Source organism: Salvia hispanica, chromosome 1 (assembly GCF_029641045.1).
Source record: "Salvia hispanica isolate PSC_SH4W2 chromosome 1, Shi_PSC_v1, whole genome shotgun sequence".
In the NCBI taxonomy this organism is placed as follows: domain Eukaryota; kingdom Viridiplantae; phylum Streptophyta; class Magnoliopsida; order Lamiales; family Lamiaceae; genus Salvia; species Salvia hispanica.
In genome coordinates, this window is record NC_142692.1 from 44,008,788 (window position 1) to 44,028,223 (window position 19,436).

The 19,436-nt window shown below is 34.1% G+C and overlaps 1 protein-coding gene across 1 annotated transcript; it reads right to left on the reverse strand.

The window, feature by feature from the left end:
* Positions 1 to 4,591: 4,591 nt before the first annotated feature.
* LOC125217919 (putative indole-3-acetic acid-amido synthetase GH3.1) lies at positions 4,592 to 6,918 on the reverse strand. Its single transcript, XM_048119495.2, has 3 exons — positions 6,491 to 6,918; positions 6,304 to 6,405; positions 4,592 to 6,214 (listed from the first exon to the last, which is right to left on the reverse strand). Exons 1-3 carry the CDS (start codon positions 6,808 to 6,810, stop codon positions 4,849 to 4,851), a joined length of 1,788 nt encoding a protein of 595 aa, XP_047975452.2. The 5' UTR covers positions 6,811 to 6,918; the 3' UTR covers positions 4,592 to 4,848.
* Between the last annotated feature and the right edge of the window lie 12,518 nt (positions 6,919 to 19,436).

The following is a 19,436-nucleotide window of genomic DNA, read 5'->3' on the forward strand; positions in this document are numbered from 1 at the left end:
TTCTCGAAATGAATTATGACCATTTTTCGTTGTCAAATGAAATGATTAAAAAAAAGCTAAAGTCTAAACAACTCAAAATTTGGCTTTATCAATATAGGCAACTAAATGTGATTATGAATTGAGTGAAACCATACTAGAAATGACCAATTTATAATCCCAAATAATTATAATGATGAATGGAGCATAATTATTTTGACAAGCATAGTTAGTACCCCTAAATATCTCACTTGAAAATCTTATCCGTAACCATTATCCATCTCAGCACAAACAAGAAAAAATGTCACATAGATAATGCCATCATATCCTACCATAAATTATGGTTAATCATTTGTGATTAGTGTCACCTATAAACATAAATACTTGAATTTAATTAGTAAATGAAACCTTAATTAGTCTTATATATCACTTCATGAAAGCACTACTAGTGTACTTGGGAGTTCCACGTTAATATTTCACTACCTCAATTATATTATCCAAATACTACATAAAAATTGAACGTAGTGCATAACAGCATAAGTGTACATTAAGATTGGTTACAAATTTGACTTTGTTATTTGTGCAATAGTACTACCCAATTAAGTAGACCTATATGCCGACATATTACATGCAATTAACAGTTCAAAATAATTTCTTTAAAAAACAATTCGAAGATATATAGAGTAGATCTCCTTTGTAAATAGATTTTTAAACATTTTCCTTTTCAGTTTCTCACTAAAAATGTCAGATTTTTATTTTTGAAAAAATTCTTTCACATTATAAAAATTACATTCTGTCCACTTAACATACATAACAAAACCTCTTAAAATCTCGTGTCATAATGCAAGTGTGATATCTTTTATAGAACAAATGAAGTATAAAAAAATGCTCAAGAGTAAACAAAATTAATGAACAACAGAGTAGCAATATAAAAGCAGTTCATAACAAAATTAACAACAAAAAATTACAAAATTAACATCTAAACAAAAAAACAAGTACTCTGTTCAAAATCTTTGTAGAAAAAGTAAATGAAATGCAACAAAACAGCAAATGATCGGCCAACACAAATCATGATGTTATCTACGCTACCATAGACCTTTTATAAAGTAGTAACACAAAACTCATTAAGATAAACAATTATTAAACCAAAGCATAAATTGTATCAATGACAATTTTCGAAATTTTAATACGTCATATATTGCACCAGTTGACATAGACTAGAAAGTCTGAAATTGAAAAGGATTTTTAGCCTAATTATCAGCATCATGCATGATACTTCCTCGTCTCTAAAGAGTACGCACTATTTCCTTTTTCGTCCATTCTCAAAGAGTATGAATTTTCAATTTTAGAAACTCTCTTCTCTTTAATAAGGTGAGACTCATTCTTCACTAACAATGCTTAAAAAAATTTCTCTATCTATCTCTATCTTACTTTACTAATAATGCATTAAAACTCGTGTCGAATCCAAAGTTCATACTCTTTGGGGACGGAGGGAGTATATAAGACTGAGAAGGCCGTACACACACAACATACTCATATTAATTTAGGGGTCACGTACTTTAAATGATACTACTACATTATGGATAAAAACAATCCAGTAAAATACGCCAAAAAATTTTGGATAAATTATGACCTTATTTGATCATTTTAACTTCGATCTTGTCAATAAGGTGAAAATCATGCTAGTAGTGATGGACTTAAGCTAGTGGCAATCGACTTAGGAAATCAATCACTACTTTATGTTTTATTTCTTATGATTCATGTTCATGAACTTAACTAAAAATGAGTGGAGAAACACTAGACAGCAGAGAAAAAAGACATTGATTTGAATGCTTTTTATGGTAATGATCGAAACTATTGTTCGGAAAAAATTAACAAAGGTGGCCGGCATTATTAAAGTTTGCCTTCTTCATGTCCGGTTCGCAGCCTAAAGTAGGGGACACCCTCTTCCAATTTTACACACATTTTAGCAGAACTAAATAATTTTTTTTTCATAAGTCTCATTTCCTATTTTCTTGTTGCATTGCAATATTCGAGAGATGGAACCAAATTCTAAGCAACCAAATATTTCTTTTGAAGTAAAATATTCCCACCTTCCCTCTATAATAAATAAGTATTGTACTACTACATTTCTTCTCGACACTCATTTTTAAATGTTAATAATATATAGTTAAAATAGAAATAGATTAATGTAGAGAATAGTAAAGTAAGAATCTTTGTTAGTACTATCATATTTTCAAAATGAGTGAAAAAAAGACTCAGCTATATTGAGAGACGGAGGAAGTACTACTAATATGCAAATCATATTAAAAATATATTTATAATTAATAATTAATTGAATCAAATTTTTAAATGAAATATAGATGAGAGAGGGAACATAATATATCAGACTATGGTTTAGGTTTTTCCAATGGGCAGCTTTGACGGTCGTATATCAATCATCAAATGAATATTTTATAGTATTAGTAATCAACTCCCTCAAAAAATTGTCAACAAGATTATTTCATCATTATATTGCTCGATCGAGTATCATAAACAACATTAATTTCTTTTTTTTTTTTCCAGAAATTGTGTATTAATTGCAGCCACATGCTATCTCCAATACTCTGTGTCTGGCAAGATCTTATGCATTTGAAACCTTATAATTTAATGAGTAAGTAATGGCATTAGAAATATACTACGATTTCATAATTCTTAGTTTTCTTTTGGAATCATTAATTGGCCAAAAGTAATGATAATTAACGAGGAGAACACGCACTTTTACACATATATTATCGAATTGCAAGCGTGGTATTGTGACATGAACTAAAATACAATATTCTGAATATGTTAATATAAAGGCTTCATTATGTTTATTTGTCTGTTTATAAGATAAACTACTCATATTTCACTGGGAAATTGGTGAATGAGATGAAAATGGAATCCAAAATTAAACTCGTCTTTTCGAATCAACCAAATTAACATAATTAGTTTTAACTTTTACCCAGCAGTCATTGACTTGTACTTTTAATTGATCTTGCTTTGTCTAGTAAGGTTATGTATTGTCTCCTCAACTTTTTAGTCTTTTTATGTGCTTAATTATGAGATAGTTTTGCATACTTATACTCTTTATATTAGTAATTATTAATATACTATAACAGTAGTATATAATTCATCCTTAATTTTGCAATATGATTTCAAATGTACATACGAGGCAGATTCCATAGAGCTCAACGTGTGATAAATTAAAGTAAGGAGACATATTATAGTGGTTACTATCTAATTATGACAACATCAAGTCAAGTCTAGAAATAAAGAAAATTATAAAGTTAGATGTGAGAGTCTAAAATATAGAGCAGTAGGTGCCCTCAAATTAATTTATGTCTCGGAAATTTTGGACTAGTACTCAATTATTAATATAACAAGTCGATTTTATAATATTAATATCAATCAACACCCCATGTTGGGTGCACTAGCTAGTTCTTATACTAGTATGCACTACTCACATTACTAAAATATTGGAAATTAAAATAATCCAAAGATATAACCTAGCTAGAAGGCTAAATTTGGGTATTATGTTCTAGCTGTTGAAGAATTCATGGCTTAATGAATTGAAATAGAAAATGCAAGTAAATGAAAAACTTCACATGCTATGTTGAATGCATGGCATGCACAAAGTCTATATATCTAAATCTCGGCCCACGTGAAATTTCTTTAATTCATTTCAACCTTAAAATGTGTATAGAATTTAATAGCCGTTTCCGGCAAATAAAAAAACAAGAATAAATTATAATTAAACAACATATTTATATAATTGAATCATAATGTGATGGCTGTTGGAAATACAAAATATATGGGTCATATGTTGAATAAAAGCAATACATTTGCTTACAATATCTAAAATATTTTTTTTCAATTCAAGATAATAAAGTCCATAATGCATGGACTACTAAATATATTACGATCGAGTTAAATGCATACCTTGGAAAAGGAAGAAGAGAAGAATAAAAAACATTCTATGATAAAAGGTTGTTTTATTATAATAAAACGGTTATTCACATCAATCTTAAAATTAGTTAAGAGCAAGAGCATAACCTGTTCATAGGCCGAGTCGCCCCAAATACAGTTGAATTAGAGGGCTTATCGCCATTGTCGAAGATAGACGAAGGCTCAAGCTGTGGCTAAGGTTCAAGAGTCGCACAATTATTTTTCTAATTCAAAGATTTACTGTTGTTTTACACTATTGATTTACTCCACTTTTTTGGCACCAAGGTTCAAAACCTTGTTAAGAAAAAGCTCAATGTCCGACCTATATTCTAAGTAGTAAATGTTAAGTAAAAAATATTACTGAGGCTCGTGAATATAACGGAAAAATACTGAGTTAGTTTGTTGTTGGATGTTCTAAGTAAGTCACAATACTAAGATAATTACTTGCAATGCTTTAAATTTATTGATTGATAAAGATAAGTACATCTATATATGTCAACCAATGTAATTAGTCTCTTCATGTTGTGAGTGGTTGCTGTGATGCATTTGAATATTTGATTTCTCATAATGGCCGAATAGTGACGAAATTAAAATCCCCATTTCAAGGGAAGGATAGGATTGTTAAAACCGTATCCCAAAAAAAAACAGATTAAGAAAATGAAAAAGGTAAAATTCCATAACTATCCCATCTCATCATCATCGTTGCTTGAACGGAAGAAACATAAACAAGTTCAGTGCATAGAAACCAACCCCTGCTGAAAACACTACCATCATTTTCACAGGTTAACCGCACCACACAACACCTATTGCTTTCCTACTTTACACACCTAATCACAATTACCAAAAAAAAAAAAAAAAAAAAAATTCTCTGATGCATTTCGGCATTGACTTGTTCACGAAATTCCCCTAACTGCGGCGGCGGTCGGGGGCCCAGTGTGGCAAGGAAGGGCTGAAGTGCGTGGACAGCACCCGCGAGTCGAGCAGCTCGGTGATGGGCGTGAAGGTCACGCACCTGGGCACCTTGTACTGGTTGATCGACGCGCCGCGGGAGATGGCGTAGTCCATGAGCTCCTCGAACGTCCCGTTCCTTACCACCCGGATCTCCAGCGCCCCGATCGACCCGTCCGCCACCCTGCACTGCCTGTACACCGAGTTGAGGCACTCCTCCATCTCCAGGCAGCACCTCTCCATCACCTCCCCCGTGGGCCCCGCCGTGGCCTCCCTCGCCAGCAGCTCCCAGTACACCACGTAGTGCCCCGGGATGGTCGCCGTGTCCGCGTAGCTCGTGTACTCCACCACGCTCGTCTCGCACCCCTTCAGCAGCCGCGACGCGCTCTCCACCGCCGCCTGCAGCTCCGCCTCGTCCGTCTTGTCCGAGTCTATGCTCAGCAGCACGTTCTTCCGCCTCACGAACTGGAACTGCGGCGCCGCGTTGTGGAACCCCGTCACGCGGAGGATATCCCCCACGTGGTACCGGTACAGCCCCGCGTACGTCGTTATCACCAGCTCGTACTCCTTCCCCACCTCCACGTCAGCCAGATCAACCAGCTGCGGGGGCACAGGCGCTGGCGCTGCCTCATGGGGCAGGAACTCAAAGTAGGCCATGTTTGGCATGATGGTATAAGAAACCTCGGAAGGCTTCGACATCGGGTTGAGGTTGAGCCCGAAGTAGCACTCCGAAGACGCGTACATCGTGCACGCCTTCGGAAGGCCGCCGCTGTAGTAGTCAAGCGTCGGAATGTACTGCGCCATGGCTCCGGTGACGATGACGTCGAGATATTTTGTGTTGGGCCAGATTCTGGTGATGATCCTCTCCCATTTCTCCTTGGAGCACTCGGAGACTATGAAGTCCGCGAGTTCCGGGTCGGGTCGGAGGATCCGGGCCATACAGGTCACGATATCCGGGTCGGTGACTTTGGGGTTGAGTGAGCCGGCCCGGATGTCGTCGGCGAGCTGGCGCCAGTTGAGCTGGAGGAAGCGGATGGCGCGGAGGAGGCCGGAGGCGAAGACGGCGCCGACGCGGAGGACATGGAGGCGGTCGTAGAGGCCGCAGAGCATCTGGGTGTACATGCTCTGGAAGGAGTCGGGGCAGAGGATGGCCTCGTTGGGGCTGGTGTAGACGTTGTACGGGTCGTGGGGCCGGGTCTTGAAGTGGTCGCTTTTGTAGTAGCTCGTGAGGACGGGTCGGGCCAGGAGCCCACCCGGTGTCTTTGTCTCCGACTTGATGAACAGGAAGTAGAGCCCTTTCCCCTTGTCCAGTCCATTCACGTATCTGTTTCATCCATACATGCATTTTGTCATCATCACTCGTCCCCATCCAAATTAAATTATACTACTCCATTAATTATGCTGAAAACTCACAGGTTCATAACCGGCATGAGGAGGCTGTACAGAAGCTGGCGACGGTCCAATTCCTCTTTAATCGTCGGCATCAGTTTTCTCTCACCGGCTGAAGTTCCAGAGCTGTTCAATTAGACGTTAATTAGCGATGAATCCTTCAATTACGTGTTGATTTTTGTGATAATTGGAATCAGAGGGGGAAATTTACCTTGTGAGAAACTCGGAGACGGGGTGAGAAGAGAGAATGGGGGAGCGGTCGCCGTCGGCGATTCTCTGGATGAAGGGCTGGAGATCTTCGTAGGTGACCATGGGGATTTTGGATTTGAAGGTTTCGCGATCCGTGGCTCCGTCGAGATTGAAGCTCCTTAGATACTCGGTGTCGGCGTTCCGGCGAAGGATCTGCGCCAGCACATTTTCCTGAACGGAGTCGGCGTTGCGAGTCATCTCTTCGATGAACTGAAGGGCCTTTGCGTCCTTTTCGCATGCCGGAGGGCCCAATGGAGACGACAAAATCGAGTCAACCGCCATTTTTGTTTTCTAGAGAGGAGAGAGAGGGATTGAATTTTATATTGAGAGAGAGACTACAGAATGTTATTGGAAACTAGAGAGAGTAGTTTAATTTTTTGAAGGAAAGATGGTGGTGAAGAGAATGGAGGAAGGGAGGGGGTATATATAGGGGGGAACAGAGGCGCCACGTCACGTGCCACGTCAGCGGGGCGAAAAAACGTGGGGGAGGGCTGTATGGTAAAAGGAGGAAGAGAAGTAGAAAAAGATGAGGGGAGGGGTAGTTCGGTAAATAGAGTAATGCAGTGGGAGGAGGGGACAAGGGTGGGGCCCGGACACGTAGCCCCGGCTGCATGGATGGGGTGAAGGTGGGGCCCACGGGGGGGCCACGTCAGCGGTCAGAGGGATCCAACCAAGCGGCCCTTTTCCGGTAAAGATGTTGGTCCGCGACAGCGACGGGCTGCCGGCGGCCTCGGCAACTCCCACTGCTGCAGACAGACAGCCTTCGTGACATAAGACCACACCAACATATTGCATGTCTCATTTAATTAAATAATATAATTAAATAACTAATGTTGCTATGATCATTTCTTTATTTACTGCATTATGGGGGGAGGCATGACATTAGCCTTGCATTAAACTAATTATCTACTCTGTTTTGTTTCATAACATGGACAAAGTAGCAGTTAGGTACACACAATTTTGTTGCTCTTGAAGCAATTTAGTAAGAAATATTAGGGTTCATAAATTTATAATATATGAGTATGAGTGGGGATGTGTCAGATTCCTTTGGTAGATGGTATCAGATGACATCAAGACGTGTGTTGTTCATTTATTTATGTTTTATTGCGTTAGTTTGATGTTTTCTTATATAGTGATCTTGAATATGACGTTTAACTTGTTTTTTAGAGTGATTATATTGTTTTTTTGCATGTATTTTTGTTTTGTACTGTCTCATTGTTGTTGCTACTCGCCAATTGCTTTGGCTAATGGCATTTCTTTTGTAAAATAATGAGCGGAGATGCGTGGTGTTTATATGCTTTTGTTTACTTGCATGTATTGTAGTCTGATGTTTAATAATTTTGGATAATTTTTGTTGAAGTTATGTTCAAAACAACTTCTGTGCTACTGCAATGTCGCTTGCCAATTTTTTGCTATGAGTATAGTTGGGATGTGTCTGAGATGACAAATTAATAATGAGTGTGTTACAGTATGTTTTATTAATTTGGTTATATTAACAGTTGGTGTAGCTAATTGTATGTGATACAATAGACCCATGCTCAACCTAAAATGGCAATGTGGGGATATGCATCTACCTATTTATATAGGTAGAGGTTAGAAATATCTATGAGGCAGATTCATGTTCAATTGTTCATCATGTTTATATTTCTCTCTCTCCCTCTCCGTGTAATGTGTAATGCTAGCTAATTAGTTAGAGTCACGCATTTAATCAAATCTACATGGTAATATTAGTTAGTTTTAATTTCAAACGGTTGGATTGTTAATAAATGTTATAATCATACAATGCCATGCACCGAATTGATGAAACACTAGTAGTTAATAGTTGATATGATAGGCCTTTTCGCCTAAAAAATACTATTATATTGAATAAATTCATGTGGTTTCTCTAATTTCATAATTGGAAAAATAAAATATAAAAGTATAGGTTAATATACGTTCATGCATATATAGATTATAAAAGCTGGCGGCCATCACTTGTTATATGCGTTACATTAATTAGGTGGCCCTATCTAACCAAACTAATTCAACACCACTCTTATAATCCAAAATCTTCAAACTCTCTGCAATTAATAAACATTTATAATCACTATTTAGACAAAAAAATGCGACAGCCGTTATAAAATGTTTAAATATATATAGATAGGTATTTTCAACTGAGCTACTATAATGTAAATGGTAGCTCCTATAAATATAGTAGTATATACTAGTAGTAGTTAGCTAGGGGTTGAGGATTATAAAGAGTATGCATATTTGGTATAGCTGTGGAAATTTAATGAAGGTGGAGTGATTATATAGTTTATGATTCCAGATCCATGCAAAAGAAAATGTATAATAATAATTTTTAAAATAGTTGTAGAATAGTAAAATAAGTGAATCACGTGGAGGGTGATTTCCAGCAGAGTTCCTGGAATTTGTGTAGAGGTTTCATTTACTTCACTCAATCTCAGGAGTACATTGTTGCTACAATAATTATACATATATATGCGGGCGGAATGGAGCCCTGTCTAACCCCTTTTTTTTTCTTTTTTATAGTCATTTTTCTTGTTTCTTCATCGTCTGTCCCAACGCCACACGAAAAGTGAGTTTTATTGACGGATACTTTTTATCGGTAAAATCCAAATATTTGTCGTTAATCATAATTATCGACAACGTCAATGCAAAATCCGTTGGCAGGACATACCCAAGTGGGATCAACTGACCTTGCTAGCTACTGGTCCATATTAATCGGCCTCTGACTCCACAGCACTTATGTTTCCTCCTCAACACCTCAACCTATCTATTTCTGTTGTACGATTTTCAGGATTTTGGGAATAGTGTATGATCAGACCATATCTCAGGGGATTACAATCTAGTATATATGTGTATAGACTAACATCAATTTAATGCATTTTTCACATTCTAGAATTGTTTTTCTAATTTGAGAGAGTATATACAGTACTACTATATATTTTCAGTTCACGTGAATATTAAGTTGAGGTCTCGAAATATAAAGTGTGGACTTGAAATATTAAGAAGTACTCCATTTTCTAATTTTCGGATATAACAGCTAGTACACTCTTCGAGATTGTAGTATTCGATTATTTAGATACGCATTTCATCTTGATTTGTCTATACAAAGTAATCTAAATTAATATCGATGGATATCATTTGTGTGTTGACCAGAATAAATATTGTTTATCTTATTTCTCTCACATGAGCTCCACCCAATAATTGTTTCCTATATAATTCACTCTAAATTTATTTGATACTCATATACTACTATGCACTAAAATTAATCCAGTTTGGTGTTTTAAATATGTACTGATTAAATCTAAGTTAACGTTAATAATAGTATACCTAAAGAATTTTTCTCTCTAAGAATCGTAATTAGTGGAGAAAAATTTAATAATGAGTCAATGTTTTTTGTACGTAATACTTGCCGTACTTAAAATAATTAACGTAAAGTGCCGGCTAATTAGAAGGTTGATTTAGATTTGATTAATCCTTAATTGCAGAGGAAACATGAGTAATCACACCACCATTAGCATCAATAAAATGCTAAATAAATTAGGAAGGTGAGTGATTATTAAAAGAGTGATGTCAACTGTACAACTAGTAGTCTAAAACTAACTCAGACAAGGCCTTTTAAAAATATTAATAACTGCAATTATGTAGGCGATTAATTAATAACCGCCCTAATAATGCAACCGACTAATCACATAATAAAATTACAACCATAATCTTTGGTTTGGCCAAGAAATATACCTTTGATTGCGGGCTGTGCTTTAAATGCACATGATTGTTAAATTTGGACAGATAATTTAAGTTGCAAAAGAGCCAAGCTATTGGTCAAAATGCATTTGGAATTGAAATTGGGATTCTCAATTACAGCCTTTTGTCTTTAGTTTTTCATTAATTAACTTGTATATAAATCATAGATGGTGTAAGAGATATGATCAGATATCAAATGAAGTAGAACATCTAGGTAGGAAGATCTGACAAGATCGATCGATTTTGCGGTGAATTTGCATGAAATTATAGACGATGGCACTCTTTTTTTATATAAAAAAAAATATATTTTAAAAAAAATGCTCAAAGCATGAAAATGGCGACCAGAGTCTCAAAACGGTGATAATGCAAATAGTAGTAAAATTAATGTTTTTTCTTGTTTGTTTGCCTACAAGGATTCTATAAGAACCTCGTTGGAATGTTATTCATTGTGATTGGATTGAATTTTATTTAGATTTTGGGTCTCATTAGATTTTTGGATCGTTTTTTCGAATTACTTTGAATTCTAGCTCACTAACTTCTTGTAGTACGTTGATTCTGAGAATTTTCTTCAATAAAAAAGAATAATTGAAAATATAACAAATTAAAAAAATACTAATAAATAATATTATCACTACAATTTCAGCCCTGCAAATATATCAATCTTGTAGCATGCAGCAGGTTCAAGCCACACACCCACATAGCAAACAATTACAAAATTCTCAAATCGATATCCGAATAACACAAGTAACAAAAAATGTACTTCTAATTAATATGAAAATTTATACACGTTTTTTTTTTGTCAATAGATTTTAAATATTTAATTTGAAAAAGATAGTTTAGTTGTACGTACTACGTGTAGCTAAAAAAGAATTACACTAATTGTTGTAACTATGGTGATGATAATAACTCATGAATTCATATAAATAATGTTGTTTTTTTATATCGTATAAAAGCACTATATGTCACAAAATTTAGGTCCTCGGTTACATATTTTCCATGAGGCTACATAAATATATATATATAGTATATTATTTTAAAATTCATTTGAATTGTGATGATCATTAATATAGTATAGTAACTAGCTAGACTTAAACATTTTTCATGCCGAGTTGAACTACCGTACAAAAAATGTGCAATTTCTTGTTTTACTTGGTTATATAATTCGGCTTGTTTGACTTAAAGTACGAAAATTCCAAGAAAAATGGTGTAGAAAGTCAATGATTTTGGCTCACTTTTCAATTTAAATCCCATTAAGGAATTATAATCAACTTAGGGTGATGAATAGTTAAGTATACTTCCAAGATTAATTGGTTAAATTCAAGATATTAATAATTTTTCTTCGACTAAACGTACCCCTTCATGCACGCAAGGACTTTTCTTGTTCATATTAAACACAACAACATTTAAACCTTATATTGTACTAATATGTTTATTAGTCAAATGTCAAACGCTGCTTAACAATTTTAAATTTTCCACTGTTACCTTAGTTTTCTTAGGGTTAGGTTATTGTGGAAAATTGTTAGAGTTCGACAAAGACTAATATCATATACTACTATCTATCCCATTAAACAACATTTATATGAGTTAATCTTGTCTGATCATCAAATCGAACATCACCTAAGAATTTTCACCCAATTAGAATACACATATATTTTGAAAGTTTAATGGAGGAGCCACCGATACGCTTTTTGTTTTTGTTTGGAACTCTTTTTCGCAGGTTTGACATAAAATTGTTGATCTCTTTGTTTTATGTTACTTTATCGTTGATTTGGAGTATTTGCAACAAAAACAACAAATTAGAATAGGGTATATAGTCATTGGGTCCGCCGCTAGATACCTTTTGTCTGATAACCAATTTTTTTTTATTTTTTTTTTATCTTTCAAGAATTTGAACTAAATTAGATTAGGAGAATAAAAGATTATATTTTGTATTTTTGTTAGTGGATTAGAAGTTGTGACCCTCTTTTCCACTCTCATTTACTTAACACTCTCATTTACTTAACAACAGATTTAAGTGTCATCAGAGGTTAAACTGATCATAATAAAGAGAAAACCATAAACTGTTTTCTTAAAGTTTGGCTGTTGAATCAAACTTGGATAGTTGACATATATTTTTAATCAAATGACCAAGCTGCAGCTTGCAATTAATTAATGACACATTTTAGTTCAAATCTTGGTGTCAATATAGGTGTGTGCATGGAGTGTTATTCGAAATTAAACTACAACATACTAAACTAATTGAGTTATCAATGCTTAATATTGCCTCTAATTCATTAATATCATTAATATATACACATGCTTCCATCATCTATGTTTAAGCAATATAAAGCTTGTTATCCCATGTTACAATTTCTGTGCCGCAAATGATGACTTCAAATATTGTGGACCAAAGAACCAAGTTAAGTAAAATTAATTCACGTTTTAAATCCGTACGTAATTAATAATTTAATTATCATTTTACTCTATAGTACATGATACGCACAGTACTATTAGCATTTATTGTAATTCATGATAAATATGGTTTGAGTTGCAAAAATGACAAATTTTTTGAAAGAATATAAAATTAATTTTCGAGAAAATCTATACATTTTAAAGTACCGACAATTATGCTAGGATTTTCTCACCATTATGAAAACATATGCATTTTGCCATGGAATTAAAGCATATAGTTTCTTTAATTAGAAATACAACTATTATATTGCAAACAAAAAAATCTTTTGAACTATTTCTAGAGCGAAAGGGGAGAAATCAAACGTAACGGCGATGCTTGCTTTGATATGTGTGCTTCTTGATATATGTATGGCTGTCCAACCTTACTAAATTGAGAATACAAGAATCGAAAAAAATCTAAGAATAGTTAATTATTGAGCTAGTAGTATATATAAATTTTTTTAGTTAGCTTATTTTTTGTTTTTAGTTTAATGATTTTTATCTTGTGATAATATGAGGAGCTGGTTTATTAGAGTTCGTTGTTATTGTTTTTTTTATCTGTTGACTTTGAGGGACTTATCTGCTTTGATTTGAGCATTTTATAATACTACACTTATCAAAATAATTGAAATAGATTTGTTTCAGTTAATGTAGAGTTTAGGAATATATAAGTCCCGGAATAGGAATGTAATCAAATGCAAACTCTAAATATTATACAAACTCCAAACTATGATCTGGACTGTTAGAAAATGTCAATAGATAACAATATAGTAGCAACAGAAAATATCAACACAGTGTCAACGATTGATGCTGTGTTGATATTGTATTGACATTTTCTATTGCTACTATTTTGTCATCTATTAATATTTTTTAACGGTTCAAATCATAAATTAGAGTTTATACAATATAGGAGTTTGCTTTATCAATACCCTCCTAGAATATATATATATATATATAGAGTAGTGATATGGGGAAAGTGCCCCTTAAGTATATAACTAGAGAACAAATCACAGCCACAGGATCAAGAAAATCAAGGGCTAGTTTTAACACATGAGATTTTCGAATTTGAAGGAGAAATCAGTTCACTCTATCACAAATTTACTTCACTATACAAGGCGGGGGTATAATGGACATTTCACTAATAAAATTAGGGTTAACAATTGAATTAATTTCTCATTTGCAGAATTCATCTCCCGCCATCACTGCTCTTCCCGTCGCCTCCATCCATAGTCGTCGTCGCTTCCATCCACCGTCGTCGTCGCTTCCATCCATCGTCGCCATCGCTTCCATCTATCATCGCTGCAATCGCCGTCGCCTCCATCCATAGTCAAACAATGAATCTAAATAGAAAGATTTTTCAAAATGTAAGTTGTTCTACTAGTTTCTGATTTAGATTTCTCATTCTTATCTAGATTTAGTTTTGAGAATTCTGCAAATCCAAACGCCGAGAATTTTTAATAAGTGAGATATGTAGTAGTTTATAATGGAATCCAAATTGAACAGAACAAATGTTAGCTTACAGTTAACTACTTCTATGTTTTGTGTAGGTTTTGATCGACAGAAAAAAAAGAAAAACAACAACCGTAGACTCCGATCGTGAGTAACAACTACCTGCTCTGTTTTTCATTTAGTGAAGTATTACATTATTAGAGTGAAGTGTTTGTGATCTATGCTTATTGTGCTCTGTTTTTTCCATTTCAGTGAACTAAAACATGTTTACAGTGAAGTATTCCAGTGTTAGAGTAAAGTGTCTATCATCTATGCTGGTAGTGCTTTGTTTTTCCATTTCAGTGAAGTAAAACATGGTTAGAGTGAAGTATTTCAGTGTTAGAGTGAAATGTCTGTGATCTATGCTTGTAGTGCTTTGTTTTTCCATTTCAGTGAAGTAAAACAGTGTTAGAGTGAAGTATTCCAGTGTTAGAGTGAAGTGTCTGTGATCTATCCTTGTAGTGCTTTGTTTTTCCATTTCAGTGAAGTAAAACATGGTCAGAGTGAAGTATTCCAGTATTAGAGTGAAGTGTCTGTGATCTATGCTTGTAGTGCTTTGTTTTTCCAATTCAGTGAAGTAAAACATGGTTAGAGTGAAGTATTCCAGTGTTAGAGTGAAGTGTCTGTGATCTATGCTTGTAGTGCTTTGTTTTCCCATTTCAGTGAAGTAAAACATGGTTAGAGTGAAGTATTCCAGTGTTAGAGTGAAGTGTCTGTGAACTATGCTTGTAGTGCTTTGTTTTTCCAATTCAGTGAAGTAAAACATGGTTAGAGTGAAGTATTCCAGTGTTAGAGTGAAGTGTCTGTCATCTATACATGTAGTGCTTTGCTTTTCCATTTCAGTGAAGTAAAAACAGTGTTAGAGTGAAGTATTCTAGTGTTAGAGTGAAGTGTCTGTGATCTATGCTTGTAGTGCTTTGTTTTTCCAATTCAGTGAAGTAAAACATGGTTAGAGTGAAGTATTCCAGTGTTAGAGTGAAGTGTCTGTCATCTATGCTTGTAGTGCTTTGTTTTTCCATTTTAGTGAAGTAAAACAGTGTTAGAGTGAAGTATTCCAGTGTTAGAGTGAAGTGTTTGTCATCTATGCTTGTAGTGCTTTGTTTTTCCAAAAGTAAAACATGGTCAGAGTGAAGTATTCCAGGATTTTTTATATTGGCACAAGTGTTGTTATTGATTTAGAGTGACACTTAATTAACCTTTCATTTTAGTGAAGTGAAATGTGCTTAGAGTGAAGTATTTCATGGTTAAAGTGAAGTGTTTGTGATCCATGCTTATAGTTTCTATAAATGGCAGGACAACTATTAATCTTTTGAAAGCTGTTGATATACTTAAAGAAAGACGAAGAGAAAGATCTAGAGCAACGAAAGTAGAGGCCAAGATGATGATTGGAAGCTTGGTCTATGAAGGCGAAGATGTACCAATTTGATATATTCATAACATGTTTCATTTAGTTCATTGTAAACCGTATTCAATTCATTTAAATTCAATATTATGTTTAGAGTGAACAGATTATGCTTAGAGTGAAGTAACAACTTGGAGATAGATGTGGAAAAATTATTGTAAACTTCAAGCGTTCATGCCCATTTGTATGAAAATGATATAGTTCATAATATTTGTCATTATATTCTATATAAAGCTCATCCGTTTTAATTAAATTAAATATTATGTTGACTATTTACTTCACTGTAGAGCATATTTGTTTCACTATAGAGCATATTTGCTTCACTATAATTCACTGTAAAGTTATTATACTTCACTATAAACATATAATAGTTCACTATACGCACAATATACTTCATTGTAGTGAAAAAATAGTAAACTATAAGGCATGTTCAATTTACATCACTATAAGCACAATATATTCCTGAAAATGAAAAAAATAGTAGACTATAAAACATGCACAATATACTTCACTTTATGCTCAATATACTTCACTTTATGCCCAATATACTTCACTATATGAAAAAACAGTACATCATTAGAACATTACACTTTATGCATAATATACTTCACTTTATGCTCAATATACTTCACTTTATGAAATATTAAAAATCATATTTATTTTATCGGAATGAAAAGACAGTACACCATAAGGTATGCTCAATACTTCACTATAAGCATTTAATAGTTCACTATATGCTCAATATACTTCACTTTATGGGCAATATACTTCACTCTATGAAAAAACAGTACACTATAACCAATATTCTTCACTCAGATATTAAAAATCATTCAAAAGTGAACTAAACATTCTACAAAGTGAACTATTTCTGCCAGATTCTCACTGCCTCTGTTTTGTTTTGTCTTTCATCTTTTTGCAGTACCTCGAAGGATTCACGATGAAGGACGATCGATCAGGAACCGAATCTGGAAATCATGCTTGACGATCGATTAGAAATCGGAAAATCACGAATAGGATGAACAAATCTGGAATTGTGATGAATCTGAAATCTGGAATTGAATCATGTGAATTCACGACGAAGGACGATCGATCAGGAATCGAATCTGGAAATCATGATTGACGAACGATTAGAAATCTGGAAATCACGAACGAGATGAACAAATATGGAATCGTGATGAATCTGAAATATGGAATCAAATCATGTGAATTGACGAAGGACGATCGATCAGGAATCGAATATGGAAATCATGCTTGACGAACGATTAGAAATATGGAAATCACGAACGAGATGAACAAATCTGGAATCGTGATGAATCTGAAATCTGGAATCGAATCATGATGAACAAATCCAGATGATTAACGATCAGGAATCGTGAATTTTGGAAGAAATCGTGAATTGCGAAGAGCTAAGAAAATCATGAAAATATGGTGATGGTGAAGAAATCATAAGTTTGATTTAGTAATATTGAATTACAAAAATGCCCTTGGGCTATATTTAAGCAATAGGATAACTTAAGCCATATGATTAATTTGAAGTATTAAAATGTGTGGCTGGGATTTATTCTCTAGTTATGGACTTAAAATTAGTTAAACATTGATCACTTCTCTCTCTCTATATATATATATATATATATATATATATATATTATATAAATATTATTAGTACTTACTATGAAGAATGACCAAGACTAAATCAAATTCTTAAATTCCAGATATACCCCTGTGGCACATCACAGTCATTTTCTTCTTTCTAAATACGTAGTAGACCAAAAACCCATTCCAACCGACAAGTAGGCTTTCTTCCTTCCAATAATTCCACCATTCATGATTTTATCGCACACGAGTATGTGACAAGTACATGCAACAAATGAATTATTTATTAGTTAAATCCAATCCAATTCAAAATGAGAATGAACTATTTATTCCTCTTTTACCAAATTAAAAAGACATATATGATGTTTTTCAAATCCGAGTAAAGGAATTAAAGATTCTCAATAATAATATTCGAATCATACAAAATCGACCAAATCAGTTTTGAGGAAACAAATTGGCTAGACACACGCTTTGCGAAGAGAGTAGAGGAATAATTATAATACTAAAATAACAATTAATAAATAATGGTCAACTAAATTAAAAAGGATATACACGTATATAATTATTTATACATATCGCACTGTACTAAATGGGACAAACGTGGAGCAATATAGGTTGTTTGATGGAAACTTCAAATTTTGAGGAGAGTGTCTCACGTTTTTACACTATAATTATTCCCTCTCCCCTATTTTTTAAATTTAATTTGTAAACTTTATGTTTTTGTTTGTTTCTTAGTAGTCAAAAGGTTCAACTTAGCAAGGCAGAAGGCTTTTTGCACGTGAAGGATATGAGGGGTAGTGACCATTCGAAGTATCGAGCCAATCGGTGTCTAGGAAACATCCTTTTTATCATTTTGTCTTGTATCTTTGCCAATGAGAATCTCTATTTTTCTACATTTTGTGTGGAGATATTGTGTTGTTTGTTACCCATCAATATTTGTTTTGGATTTAATCCTAGATCTTGTCTCTAGTTGACATTCACAGGGATTTTTTAGATTTACTGTATTATTGTATGAAATCAATTCTTATATAAAATGTGGTGTCTATCATTTTTGGGTCTTTTGGCAAAATAGTTATACGTTGAATGAATTTGATGACGTTAGTTTCAAAATAGAAGAAAGAAAGAGGTAGTAAAATCAAGAAACGAACAAACCTAGTAAAATAAAGAAACGAACAAACCTAAAACTTTTAGGTTTAGGGATCTTCGTTCGTGGATCAAAAGTCGGTGCTTTAACATATGACTTAGTGACACTAGAGAAATAACAAGTGATGTGAGTTCCAGAGGTTGTGAGGTAAAATGACGTTTTTACATCATGTGGACTCATGTATACTTACTTGATCTCTCGTTGGTTGTCTCACTTGAAGGGAGTCTTTGGTTTGATTGTTGATTCATGTGTGTCGGTTTATGGTGACAAGATTTTGAAAATGTTTCTCTTTTGCCTTGTTGATGTTGTTTGATAGGTATTCATGCGGTGCTAGTTGAATAAGTATTGTTGATTTTTTGGTTGTTTTTAGACTCAATTTTGTGTCTATCGCACCTTTTGCTTACTTTATTGATTTGAATCTTTATTTGAATTGAAAAAAAAAGGTAGAACTTGTAAGGCACAAACTGTACATTTAAATAAAGTTGAGCTTCATTAAAACCCTAACGGCCAAAATTCAATGGAAAAAATAATGTGAAAAAAAAAAAGAAAATTCGTCCTAAGAACAAATTAAAATATCAATTTTCAAATAAAACAAGTATAAACGAGTATAACGTATGTCCAACGATAGAGCAAAAGGTTCGATTGATCTAGACAATAATGGCATTTGGATTCGACGGAGTGAGCGGACCATGACCACTTGATAATTAAGACTCTTCTCCAACATATATGAGAAACTCTAAGCAACGTACATGTTTAATGGTGGTAGCAAGAACACGAAGCCTATGCATCTTAAATTTCCAAGAATTTGAGAACTTTCTTTTACCAGCTAATTAACATCCTTAATTAATAAGAAAATAATAATTCAATTGATTTGGTATTCCATGATTGTATCGTAAATTTGTTGGATACAGATGTATCACCATTTCAAGGTCAAGTAGCTAGAGATCCTAATTAATGCTTAATGTAGACACCCTAATTAATGCTTATTTCGTTCATGAAACATAATACTCCTATACAACATTAGATCAACACACTTTATAGGAAAATGGTTAGTGTACTGTATATTGATGGATGTATTTTTAGTGGATAAATGGTAGCATT

Coding starts and splice junctions, on each gene's coding strand:
- LOC125217919 (XM_048119495.2), bottom strand. CDS start 6,810: ATGGCGGTTGACTCGATTTTGTCGTCTCCATTGGGCCCTCCGGCATGC. Junction 6,406..6,490: donor GTCTCCGAGTTTCTCACAAG/GTAAATTTCCCC, acceptor CTAATTGAACAG/CTCTGGAACTTCAGCCGGTG. Junction 6,215..6,303: donor CTCATGCCGGTTATGAACCT/GTGAGTTTTCAG, acceptor TGGATGAAACAG/ATACGTGAATGGACTGGACA.